Source organism: Hipposideros armiger, unplaced genomic scaffold (assembly GCF_001890085.2).
Source record: "Hipposideros armiger isolate ML-2016 unplaced genomic scaffold, ASM189008v1 scaffold_1138, whole genome shotgun sequence".
In the NCBI taxonomy this organism is placed as follows: domain Eukaryota; kingdom Metazoa; phylum Chordata; class Mammalia; order Chiroptera; family Hipposideridae; genus Hipposideros; species Hipposideros armiger.
Genome location: NW_017732488.1, coordinates 91,155 through 104,494, shown reverse-complemented (window position 1 = coordinate 104,494; position 13,340 = coordinate 91,155). Strand labels below are relative to the sequence as shown.

General features: G+C 37.8%; 1 protein-coding gene across 1 annotated transcript; it reads left to right on the top strand.

Annotated features, from left to right (window-relative positions):
- The first annotated feature begins 8,111 nt into the window (after positions 1-8,111).
- On the top strand, positions 8,112-9,050 carry LOC109376483 (olfactory receptor 7D4-like). The gene has a single exon (XM_019632409.1). It carries the CDS (start codon positions 8,112-8,114, stop codon positions 9,048-9,050), a length of 939 nt encoding a protein of 312 aa, XP_019487954.1.
- The last annotated feature ends 4,290 nt before the right edge of the window (positions 9,051-13,340 follow it).

Sequence of the window (13,340 nt, the reverse complement as noted above, 5' to 3'; positions counted from 1 at the left end):
GTCGCCGGCGACGTCCTAGGCTGCAGCCCGTACTGCAGTGGGTTGCCAAGGGCTACCGTGTGTAGCCAGCAGCCAATGTTAGTGGCCAGCAGCCGCAGTGAGCAGCCATCCAGAAGCCAGCAACTGATCTGCCTTGCCCGGGAAGAGTGTAATGATGGTGCCAACTTGGGCCAGTGAAGCAATGTCCTCCACAACAAAACTGAAGAAAAAAAGGATAGCAACTTGTCTGTTCCCCTTCCCCCAATTCCCCAGCTCTGTTCCCATCCCCCAATTCACCAATAAAAATCTTTTTTAAAAAAAATAAATAAAATATATGAAAAACTAATATAGCTCAATGGCAAAAAATAAACAATCCAATTAAAAATGTGCAGAGGACCTGAATAGACATTTTTTCAAACAAGACATACATATGGCCAACAGGTACATGAAAAGCTGCTCAACACCACTAATCTTCAAAGAAATGTAAATCAAAACTACAATAAGATATCAACTCACACCTGTTAGAATGACTACTATCAAAAAGACAATAAATAACTAGGGCTGGCAAGAATATGGAGATCAAGGAACACTTATTCACTATTGATGTGAGTGAAAATTGGTGCAACCACTATGGAAAACAGTATAGATGATCCTTAAAAATAAAAGAAATGTGTAACTACCATATAACCCAGCCATTCCACTTCTGGGATATTCAAAGGAAATGGAAACACTACCTTGAAAATACACCTGTACTCCTATGTTCACTGCAGCATTATTTACAATAGCCAAGACATGAATGAAAACAACCAAAGTGGCCATCTATAAATGAATGGACAAAGACGATGTAATACAGAGGGTGCCAAAAAAATGTAACACATTTTAAGAAAGGAACACTGTGTTAAAATTGTAATACTCAATGTGTATCGATAACAAAAGATGAATACAAGTCATGTTTTACTTCAGCAATTACAAGAGGTGCTCAAAGTGGTTACCATCAGCGTCCAGACATTTCTAATTATGGCAAACTACCGCTTGAGCAACGTTGACCACTACATTTCTTGGCACCCCCCAGTATATATTGAGAGAGACAGAGATAGATAAGACGGAATATTATTCAACTGTAAAAAATCCTTCCATCCATGATAACATATATGGACCTTGAGGGCATTATCCTAACTTGAAAGAAATCCTAAAAAGAAAGAAAAATACTGTATAATCTCACTTATATGTGGAATCTTAAAAAAAAACTCATAGATACAGAGAACAAAATAAGAGTTGTTAGAAGTGGGGGGGGGGTGAAATGGCTGAAGGGGGTCAAAAGGCACAGACTTCCAGTTATAAAATGAATATGTCCTGGGGATATGATGCACAGCATGGTGACTATAATAAGACTGTAGTATATGTTTGAAGGTTGCTAAGAGGGTAAATCTTAAAAGTTCTCATCACAAGAAAAAACAAGCTATAACTATGGGTGGTGATGGATGTTAACTAGATTTAGTGTGGTGATCACTGATCACTTTGCTATATACACATATATTGAAGCATTATGTTGTACACATGACACTAGTGTAATGTTATAAGTCAATTCTATCTCAAATTTACAAAGTTCATCCAAACGTCCCAAGGGATGGACTATAGTGAATGCTATGCTGCATTGCCCTGTCCTCCTTTGGGATTAGGGCTTATTTTTCCAGGTGCAGGGAGCACAGCCTTCTGACGGCCCTCAACCCTCTTTGAGAATAGCCCTTCGCTAAAGGAACCTGCTTCACCTGGGGTCACACCACGCATCTTTTGCTATGGGGAGCACAACTGGCCCAAAGCCATCTGCACCCACCCTGTGTTTGCACTGAGGTGGCTCCTGGGCTGCTTCTGGCAACTTACTGAGAAGAGCAGTACTGGTGCATGCCCATTGCCATGGTCACACAGTGACATTCATGACCAGGATCATTTACCCCTGCCAGCATGGTGACTCTCTCCTTGGCATGCAGGACCTGAATAAAGTGCCAGGCAGCAGCATAGCTTGAAGATCAATGGGACTTTGGCCGCATCTCTGGAAATGTATTTCTTTAGGAGTCACAACCTCTAAACCTGCAAAAGCCAGAGTTGTGAAGACCTGAGGCACAAACTTCCCAAGTGGCTTAATGGAAGTGTCCTAAGAAGGAGCCACTTCTACTGCCAACCCTTGATCTATGGACCCATGTATTCTATCAGTCAGATACAGCACACTATGATTATCATTGACTTAGAGTGTCTACTGCATCCTGTGCATTATGTAGTCAGCACTTCCAGTGTATCCAAATGCCTACAGCAAATATGACCATTCTTTCTTTCTCTCTTTCTTTCCCTTTCTCTCTTTCTTTCTTCCCCTTTCTTTCTTCCTTTCTTTCTTTCTTTCTTTCTTTCTTTCTTTCTTTCTTTCTTTCTTTCTTTCTTTCTTTCTGCCTCTGTCTCTCTCTCAGTCTCTCTCTCTGTCTCTCTCTCTCCTCTCTGTTTCTCTCTCTCTCTATATATATATATAGATAGATAGATAGATATAGATATGTAGATATATATATGTACTTTTTTAAAACTTATAGTTGACATTCCATATTATTCAGCTTCAGCTTCAAGTGTACAGTGCAGTGGTCAGACATCTACACAGTTCATGAAGTGGTCTCCCTAAGAAAACAAGTGCCCATCTGACCCCCTACAAAATCTTTACAACATTATTGATTATATTCTCCAAACTATATTTCATATCCCCATGGCTATATTGTGATTACTAATTTGCACTTTCTAATTCCTTCACCTTCTCCCCCATCCCCACCCCCTCCCATCTAGCAACCATCAGTTTTCCCCCCCGTATCTCTGAGTCTACTGTTTTGTTTGTTCATTTATTATGTTCTTTAGATTCCACATATAAGTGAGATCATACAGTATTTGTCTTTCTCCATCTGATTTATTTCACTTAGCATAATATTCTCTAGGTCCATCCATGACAATGTTCTTTTAAATTAAACCTGTTCCTATATCTTCTATTAAAATTTAACTCTCCCATGTTCTATACTCCTTGTGCACTATGCTTTACTCTCTCCTATGCTTCCTCCATAAATGTTATAGGTGGTTAATATTTGTCACTTATATTTCCCCAATACTTACTCTTCAAGCCACTCTACCTGGATTATTTCTGTCCCTGCCCATTAACTACACATAATAATAAATAGAGTCCTCACTAATGTCAACAGAGAATCCATGACACCAGCAAATGTCAATAATATTTTTCAGTTCTCATTTTGTTGTCCTTCAACAAAACCCAAACTATTAATCGCTGTGCTTGTCTTCACAAAGAACTTCTTTGCCTCCACGACATTGTGAACATGAAGACATACATGAAATCTCCAATGAATATTCAAGGGAGGAACATCACAGAAAGTTGGTTCCTGTACAAATTAAACTTACCTCAGGGATACTTTGTAATTTTAAGTCAAACAAAAGAGAGAAGAGTTTTTCCTTGGAGGAAAGGAATTTAGTTCCCCCCCTTCACTTTTTGCACAGACACAACATTGATGAAAATTTTTCATTGTTTACCCCAAGGAAGCTGAATTTTTTGGAGAGTGGAAAGACAATAGAACAATTTATTTAATGAGCTCTGAGAATTCAACCTTTGAGATGCTGGAAACTTTAAACACGTAACTGGCTTTGCCTATAATTCTCTGATCTCCACCAAGTGAAAACTCAAGGGGTCCCCAAGACAGACCTTGGAGAACAGAAAGCTTCAGTGATAACCTCTAGAGAGGGTCACTAGTCTCAGTGAGGGCTAGTGGAATTAAAAAAAAAAGGAAGTGGGTACTAGGCTTTATCTCTACAATAATGAGATTGGGGCAGCGTTATACCTATTTAGTCAATGACGATGAAGTCCCTGTACTTTGAAGGTACTTTAGTTTCCCTTGAAACCAGTCTTTTCCAGCCTTTGCTCCATTTCCTTCTCTCTCTTTGGAATCTAGAACCTCTCTTCAATAAGTTATTTTCTGGAGAGCCTCCATTTATTTTCTACTCTTTTCCACAATTGTAGGCTCCTCTTGATTTCCTGTGTTCAATCAATTATTCATGAACTACTAACTGGAGATCTACTATGCACAAGGTATTGTTTATTTTGTTCATGTAATTGGATTTTTCTGTTATATTCTCTACTTTTGCAGCAGATTTGACTCACCGATAGCACTTAATAGTTCTATATTGTTGTTGTTGTTTTACTTTAGTGTCCACAGTATTGCTTACAAATGATTTAATTATTCCTGACATTTGGTACTCAGGCTAATTCCCTTTCCTTATTTTACTAATCTCTGTAAGTGTTCAGGAAAACATCAAGAGATTGAAGTTGGAGCAGACTCTCTTTATCTGTTCATTAATTTAACACAAATATTTAATGTATAATATCCTGTTGTCTGCAGTTTTAAATAACAATTCTTTATTGGGATAAAAATTGTTGTTGGTTTCCTCATTTAGCAGGTGTAAGCCAATTATTTGATGAACTAAAAGATTTCTTTATGTGTTATAGTTCATGCTTTTGGTCTCAATCTTTAATATACATCTAAGATTGGTATGTGTTGAGTTCCTACTGTGTGCCAGGCACCAGATAAGTCCCTGGAATGACAACAGTGAGCAAATAGTGCCATTTATGACAACATGGATAGATTTTGAGATTATAAGGCTAAGCAAAATAAGTCAAACAGAAAAAGTTGAGAACCACATGATTTCACTGATACGTGGGATATAAAACTGAAAGCAACAAAGGAACAAGACAAAGAAACAAAAACTCATTGACACAGACAATAGTTTAGTGGTTACCAAAGGGTAAAGAAGGAGGAGGGTGATAGATGAGGGTAAAGGGGATCAAATATATGGTGATGGATGGAGAACTGACTGGCTGGTGAGCACACAATGTGATATATAGATGATGTATTGCAGAATTGTACACTTGAAACCTATGTAACTTTACTAGCTGTTGTCACTCCAATAAACTTTAATTTAAAAAATTAACAACCTTTAGTCTGCAAGTAAACATAAAATTACCCACATAAGAGGTACTTCAAGGAGTAGAACAAGATGCTCAAATTGTGACGCTCACACACTCTGTCCCTCTTCACCCTAATTATCTTTTCTTTATCTCGTGGTCTCTTAAAAATTCATTCTGTTACCACGCTCACTGAGCAAACTGCAACTGGAAATTCTGTCTCTCAACCCCAAATGCTTGCTCTTTTAAAATTTCTCCTCATTGACAATTACCTGCACTTCCTGTCAAAGCTCAAATATTCATATTCTGGAGAAGCATTTTCTACCCACCACCCCAGACTAAATTGGTCCTCATTGATTTTTTTTATTTCCTTAGTTAGTATTCTTTAGACATTGTAATAGTGAAACTTTTTCTATCATTGAGAATGTAAGCATTTATTTTCTTTCTTTTTAAAATTAAATTTATTGGGGAAAAATTGGTTAATAACATTATATAAGTTTCAGATGTTCAATTTTATAATACTTCATCTGTATATTCTATTGTGTGCTCATCACTCAAAGTCTAGTCTCCTCTGTCACCATATATTTGACCCCCTTTACCCTCTTCATCCTTCTCCCACTCTCGTCCCCTCTGGTAACCACCATACTGTTGTCTGTTTCTATGAGTTTGTTTGTTCATTTGTTGCTTTCTGTTTTATATCCCATATAGAAGTGAAATCATATAGTTCTTGTCCTTTTCCATCTGAGTTATTTCTCTTTTTTTTAAAGATTTTTATTGGGGAATTGGGGGATGGGAACAGACAAGTTGCTGTCCTTTTGTTCTTCAGTCTAGTTGTGGAGGATGTTGTTTCACTGGCCCAAGTTGGTACCATCACTGCGCTCTTCCCAGGTGAGGCAGATCAGTCGCCTGCTTCTGGATGGCCGCTCACTGCGGCTGCTGGCCGCTCACGCTGGCTGCTGGCTACACATGGTAGCCCATGGCAACCCACTGCAGCAGGGGTTGCAGCCTATGCCGTCGCAGGCAACTCATGGCAGCCCAGTTCCAGGTTGAGCTGTTCAGCATCTTAGCTGTAGAGGGCAGTGTCACTGGCCCTCATGTGGGATCTGAACCGGGGACCTCTGGCATCCCAAACCAGCTCTTAACCACCACACCACTCAGCCGGCCCTGACTTATTTCTTTTAGCATGATCTTAAGATCTAACCATGTTGTCACGAATGACAATATTTCATATTTTTAATAGCTGAGTAATATTTCATTGTGTATATGTACCACATTTCTTTATTCAATCATCCGTCATAGGACACTTACGTTGTTTCCATTTCTTGGCTGTTGTGAATAATGTTGCAATGAACATAGGCATACACTTATGAGTTAGTGTTTTCAAAAATTTCAGGTACATACCCAGAAAAGGGATTGCTGGGTTTTATGGTAGCTCTATTCTTAATCCTTTAAGGAACCTCCATACTGTTTTCCATAGAGGCTGCACCAATTTACATTCCCACCAGCAGTATATGAGGGTTCCCTTTTCTCCAGATCCTCTCCAACACTTGTTATTTCTTGTTTTATTGATAATAGCCATTCTAACAGGTGTGAGGCAGTATCTTAGTGTGGTTTTGATTTGCATTTCCCTTATAGCTAGTGAAGTTGAGCATCTTTTCATATATCTGTTGGCCATCTGTATGTCTTCTTAGGAAAAATGTCTGTTCAGGTCCTCTTCCCAATTTTTAATTGAGTTGTTTGGTTTTCTGTTGTTGAATTGTATGATTTCTTTATGTATTTTGGATATTAGACCTTTATCTGAGGTATTTTTTGCAAATATCTTTTTCCATTTGTTTGGTTGCCTTTTTGTTTTCAACTCTTAAATTTGCCTTTCAGTTTTTAGGATGGTTTCATGTATGAATACTTGGAATATTTATTATCAAATCTACCAATCTTTTTTTTCAGATCACACCACTAATTTTAATACAACACATCCCCACTCGAGAGCATGTGCACATCAGGACACACTCTCACACATGCTTTGTATTTTATTTTAATGGCTCTGTGCTATTGTTTCCCCCTCTTATCTATGTATCCCATATGCTTCTTCCTCTTCTTAGAAGAATTTACCTGGAAGTCTCTTAAGGAGGGAGCCATAGGGATATTCGTTAATTACAAGTGCTGCATGATGATCAAAAGAGATAACAGACCTGTTGTGTTTATAATGATCACTGCCCCCACTTAAGGGGAATACTAATAAATGATGGCTATGTAAGATAGATTTATTGTGATGTTAAGAACAGAAGTTCACTTTTAGCAAGTGTCCACTGTATGTCACAGGAATTGCACTTGAAAAATTATATACATCATCTCATTTAATCACTCATCCATTTTACAGTGTAGGGAATAATTATTACTCCCATTGCAGAGGTGAAGTATCTACAACTAAGAGATATTAAATAACTTTGTCAAGGTCACACAGATGTAACTTAGTAGGCCAGAATTTATTCTAGGAAGGCTGCCTCAAGATCCTGTTTTCTAAATCACAACTTTGGAAGAAGAGTTATATATAAAAATTATTGTAATTAAAATAATAGCTTAATAATGATAATAATAATAGTAACTATCATTTATTGAGGCCCTACTGTAAACAAAGTCATTTTCAACCCTCACAAAGAAGATAATAGCAGTAACCACATTTTTAGAAAGAAACACAATAAGACACATGAGAGTTCACTGTAACATCAACATAAAGCATCAGGTCACAGAACTAAGGTTTTTTGAGTTGAAAACCCATGTTTTAATCACCATTATAGAATGAAAGAAGTATGGAGATTATCGAAGAAAAATACCTTAAATGTCTTTAATTATTTTGGAAGACTCATATCAAAGAAGAAATTGGTTTATGTCCATAGATCCAAATAGGAGAATTAGAACCAGTGAGTAAGAGATAAAAAAGAGAGATTTCTTCTAAATTAAAGAAATCCTGAATAATTATATACATTTCAAAAAAATGGGCTACCACTTAAATGAGTGAATCACTGGCATTAGAATGACTACTAGAGCAAAGGGGGAATCAAAGGTGATGACTAATTGAAGTGTCATTTGGCTGTTCATTGAGCATTGCTTTTTCCCCTTCTTCAGAAGACACACCAGCTACATGGAAGCAAGAAACCACACAGAGGTATCAGATTTCCTCCTCCTGGGTCTCTCAGATGATCCTGAACTACAGCCCCTTCTCTGTGGAGTGTTCCTGTCCATGTACCTGGTCACCGTGCTGGGGAACCTGCTCATTATCCTGGTCATCAGCTCTGACTCCCACCTCCACACGCCCATGTACTTCTTCCTCTCTCACCTGTCCTTCACTGACATCTGTTTCACCTCTACCACCATCCCCAAGATGCTGGTGAACATCCAGACACAGAGAAAAAACATCTCCTACATGGGATGCCTCGTTCAGGTGTATTTCTTTATGATTTTTGCTGGAATGGATGATTTCCTTCTGACTGTGATGGCCTATGACCGATATGTGGCCATCTGTCACCCCCTGCACTACACAGTCATCATGAACCCACGCCTGTGTGGCCTTCTAGTTCTATTGTCTTGGTTCATCATATTCTGGGTCTCCCTGCTTCATATTATACTGATAATGCGACTGACCTTCTGTACAGGCACTGAAATTCCACATTTCTTCTGTGGACTGGCTCAGATTCTCAAGGTGGCCTGCTCTGACACCCTCATCAATAACATTGTATTGTATGTAACTACTGCCCTCCTCGGTGTGTTTCCACTCATAGGAATCCTGTTTTCTTACTCTCAGATTGTCTCCTCCCTAGTGAGGATGGCTTCCACTAAGGGCAAGTATAAAGCATTTTCCACCTGTGGGTCTCATCTTTGTGTGGTCTCCTTGTTCTATGGGACAAGCCTGGGTGTCTATCTAAGTTCTGCCGTGACCCATTCTTCCCAGGGAAGCTTGATTGCCTCAGTAATGTACATTGGGGTCACTCCCATGCTGAACCCCTTTATTTACAGCCTGAGGAACAAAGATGTAAAGGGGGCCCTCAGAAGGCTCCTCAGCCAAGCAGCCTGTTGTCCATAATGGGTCATTTGCCTGGAACTAAGTGGAGATTGTGGTCCCCAAAGGAAATAGTTGCAAATTTAAATATGCTGGGGGGTTTTCCTCTCCTAAAAGCATGCTTGATTACTTCTATTTCCAAAGCATGTATAATTTCACTTTTATTTTATTAATTTCTTCTCAAGAACTCCCACAGAAATTCCTATTTGACTTTTCTTCCTTATATGCTGTCCACAATGCTCTATCTTTGGTCAGCATTCTTGAAGCCATTCGTAAATTTTCTCTTTTTTTTTAAGTTGCTGAAAAGGACAGTTTAATAGAAGAAAAAATACATTTCAAAGAAGCAGAAGTGGGCCCAAGGAGTAGAGAATGGCTCAAGGGCCATTATTAAAAGAGAGAGTACACTACAAAGAATTTGGAGCAGGCCAAGCAAAAGGAGCTCAAAAGGCCCATTCTTAAATTTTCTAATTTTAAACTTAAAGCACTTATCATATCTAGTGCTGACTTGGTTTCCCCAAAAAATTGTCCTCATGTGTTGCTGTTCTTCACATAAATTTGGTTGTATGCTTGTTTTCCCCAGACAAAATGGAATGAAAATCATACAGAAGTCATACCAAAGTGCTTACAATATCAGGATTCTACATGTTTCTTCACATGAATGACTTATTTTATTTTAAAAACATTTCTTGAGACATTTTTTCTCATTCACTTCACTTTTCAGAATAAGAGACTGAGACTGAGTTGGACTACAGCCCGGCAAGCTGACACTGACTTTGCTGTCCTACCTTTCATAAGAACAGTGACATTATTTACAACTTCAAAGTAAAATTCTAAATTTGAAAGGTCTAGTGATTCATAGAGATTTACTGCTTAGGAAAATATGAGATGTTGCATCATTCTTTGTGATCCTTTCTTCCATCTCTCTTTCTTCATTTCCTTTTGTATTTGAACTTTATTCCGCATAATTACAATTTTAAGATACATCCTCTAAAATTCAAAAACATGTAATAATGAATAGAATAAAATAAGAGTTGTGACTTATTTCGCTTAGCATAATAATCTCAAGATCCATCCATGTTGTCTCAAATGGAAGTATTTCATCTTTTCATGTGGCCGAGTAGTATTCCATTGTGTATATATACCACATCTTCTTTATTCAATCATCTATCGAAGAACACTTTGGTTGTTTCCATGTCTTGACCACCATAAATAAAGCTGCAATGAACATCAGAGCACATATATCTTTATGGATAAATGTCTTCAGATTTTGGGGGTATATACCCAGGAGAGGGGTTGCTGGGTCATGGTAATTATATTCTTAATTTTTTGAGGAACCTCCACACTGCCTTCCATAGCAGCTGTAAGTGAAATAAGTCAGTCAGAAAAAGTTGAGAACCATATAATTTCAATATGTTGGATATAAAACTGAAAGCAACAAAGGAACAAGACAAACAAATAAAGAAACAAAAACTGATAGACACAGACAATAGTGTAGTGGTTACCAGAGGGTGGGGGTGGGGGTGGTAGGTCGGGGTAAACATGGTCAAATATAAGGCAGGGGAAGGAGAACTGACTCTGGGTGGTGAACACACAATGTGAATATAAATAATGTATTACAGAATTGTACACTTGAAACCTATGTAATTTTACTAACAATTGTCACCCCAATACATTTTAATTAAAAAATATAAAAGTTGCTGTCTCACATGATTTAATTTTTACTTAGGACTCTCTGGGGGTGCATCAGGAATGGGAATTACATATTTGTGGAGTGTGTTTAGAACTTAATTCACCTTTGGGGAAGAATGTTGGTAGAATTGAGTCTACAAGAAAGGATGGCAGTATAGTACATGCTGTCAGCATTCCTCTCATGTTTCCTGGGATCCTCTCACCATCTCCACTGCATGATTGTCCAGCACCAGTAGGAACCTACTTTGCCCAATATGTGGTGGCAGATATGACAGGGAATTATATCCCAATGGAGACAGCCCTTGATAGAGAGGTGTGGGGTATACCATGTCTTTCACCCTTTATTAGGATAATCCTGAGATTTAGATTTTTGTACCTTTTCCAGAATTTCCCCACAGGATGAAAAGTTAGTTCATTCACAGTGGTAGCTGACATAATGCAAGCTTTATTTGATATACTTTATTTCGTGTATCACTTCTCCTTTCTCCCATCCATATTCCTTGCTCCTTCCAATAAAGTGCTTGCACATGAATCCTTGGCTCAGCATTTGCTTCTGTGGGAACAAAAACTAACACAGGTGATAACGATGTGGTGTATTAAGACAATATCATGAAAAGAATTAGGGACTTTGGAGCAAGAACAAACTATTATTGGCGACATAGTAAGGACTGAAAAATTACTCAAAAACCATAATTTGTTACAGAGGAAAGACTTATTTGATGTGGCTTCAATTCACCTTGATTCCATTTCGTTTAATCCAATGTGTATTTGTTGTTTATTCTGTACAAATTGGGGAGGGAACCAGAGAGATGCAAATGACTGCAAAGCAGAGTTGGGAGCATAATAATATCGGTGTGTAGTAGAGCCTGTTGAAAACAAAGGTAAAAGGTTGTGGGTTTTTTTGGTCTTAAAATAATTTCTTTAATGTGTTAGTGCATTTCTCCAAGCCTAATATTTTATATGGATATACAAGTCCATCTTCCATCTTCCACATACACATACCATTTGTAATTTTATGTACTTTGATTCTATCAATTTCTCCCTCACCGTACTGTGGTCCTTCATAACTTGTATTACAATTTCCTTGATATACAGCAATCAGGACTGGATGCTGTTTCCCAGGTGTGGTTGCACCATGATTTTCAGAGGCACAATAAAATTTTTTTTATAGTTTGTATCAATATTTTTTTGTGGTAATGCTAGGTTTCAATAAAAAAATGTTTACTGAAATGTCTCCCATGTTCACTGATGCCTAATATAGGGAAACAATATTTCATTCCATGTTCTTATTAGTCCAGAAGTCTTGAGAAATATTTTTTTCTTTTTCTTTTTTTTCTTTTTACTTTTTTATTAGCTTCAGGTGTACAAAACAATGTAATAGTTATACATTTCACCCCTTACAAAGTGATCACCACCCTCCCCCAATCTATTGCCCTCTGACATCGTATATATCAATTACAATTCCATTGACTATATTCCCTATATTATACTCCATCTCCCGTGACTATATATATATATATATATATATATATATATATATTTGACATACAATATTATTCAGCTTCAGCTTCAGGTGTACAGTGCAGTGATCAAGCCTCTACACCATCCATGAAGTGGTCTCCCTAACTAGACATGTGCCCATCTGACACCCTACAAAATATTTTCAACATTATTGATTATATTCCCCAAACTGTCTTTCATGTCCCTGTGGCAATATTGTAGTTACCTATTTATGCTGTCTAATCCCTTCTCCTTCTCCCCCATCCCCACCCCCTCCCATCTAGCAACCATCAATTTTCCTCTATATCTCTGAGACTATTTCTGTTTATTTTGCTCATTTATTCATTTTTTTAGATTCTTATATAAGTGAGATCATATGGTATTTGCCTTTCTCCAACTCACTTATTCCACTAAGCATAATATTCTCTAGGTCGACTCATATCATTGCAAATGGTAAGATTTTACTCTTCTTTGTGGCCGAGTAATACTCCATTGAATAAATGTACCACAGTTTCTTAATCCAGTCATCTACCACTGGGCATTTTGGTTGTTTCCATGTCTTGGCTATTGTAAATAGTGCTGCAATAAATATAGGGGTGCATATATTTTTTCGAATAAGCATCTTGGGTTTCTCTGGATAGATACCTACGAGTGGAATTGCTGGGTCATAACGTAGTTTCATTTCCAGTTGTTTGAGATACCTCCATACTAATTTCCATAGTGGATGCACCAATCTGCAACCCTGCCAACAGTGCACCAGGGTTCCCTTTTCTCCACAACCTCACCAGCATTTGTTTGTTGATTTATTGATGATAGCCATTCTGACCGGAGTAAGGCGGTATCTCATTGCGATTTTTATTTGCATTTCTCTAATGATTAGTGAGGTTGAGCGTTTTTTCATATGTCTGTTGGCCATCTGGTCCTCGTTAGACAAATGTCTCTTCACATTCCCTGCCCATTTTTTAATTGGGTTGTTTGTTTTTTTGGTGTTGAGTTGAATGAGTGTTCTATAAATTTTGGATATTAACCCCTTATCAGATATATCATTGACAAATATCTTCTCCCATTCAGTAGGCTGCCCTTCAGGGGGTTTTTGTTTTAAAGATTTTTTATTGGAGAATTGGG

Excerpts from the sequence above, each read along its gene's own strand:
- LOC109376483 (XM_019632409.1), top strand. The coding sequence starts at position 8,112 with ATGGAAGCAAGAAACCACACAGAGGTATCAGATTTCCTCCTCCTGGGT.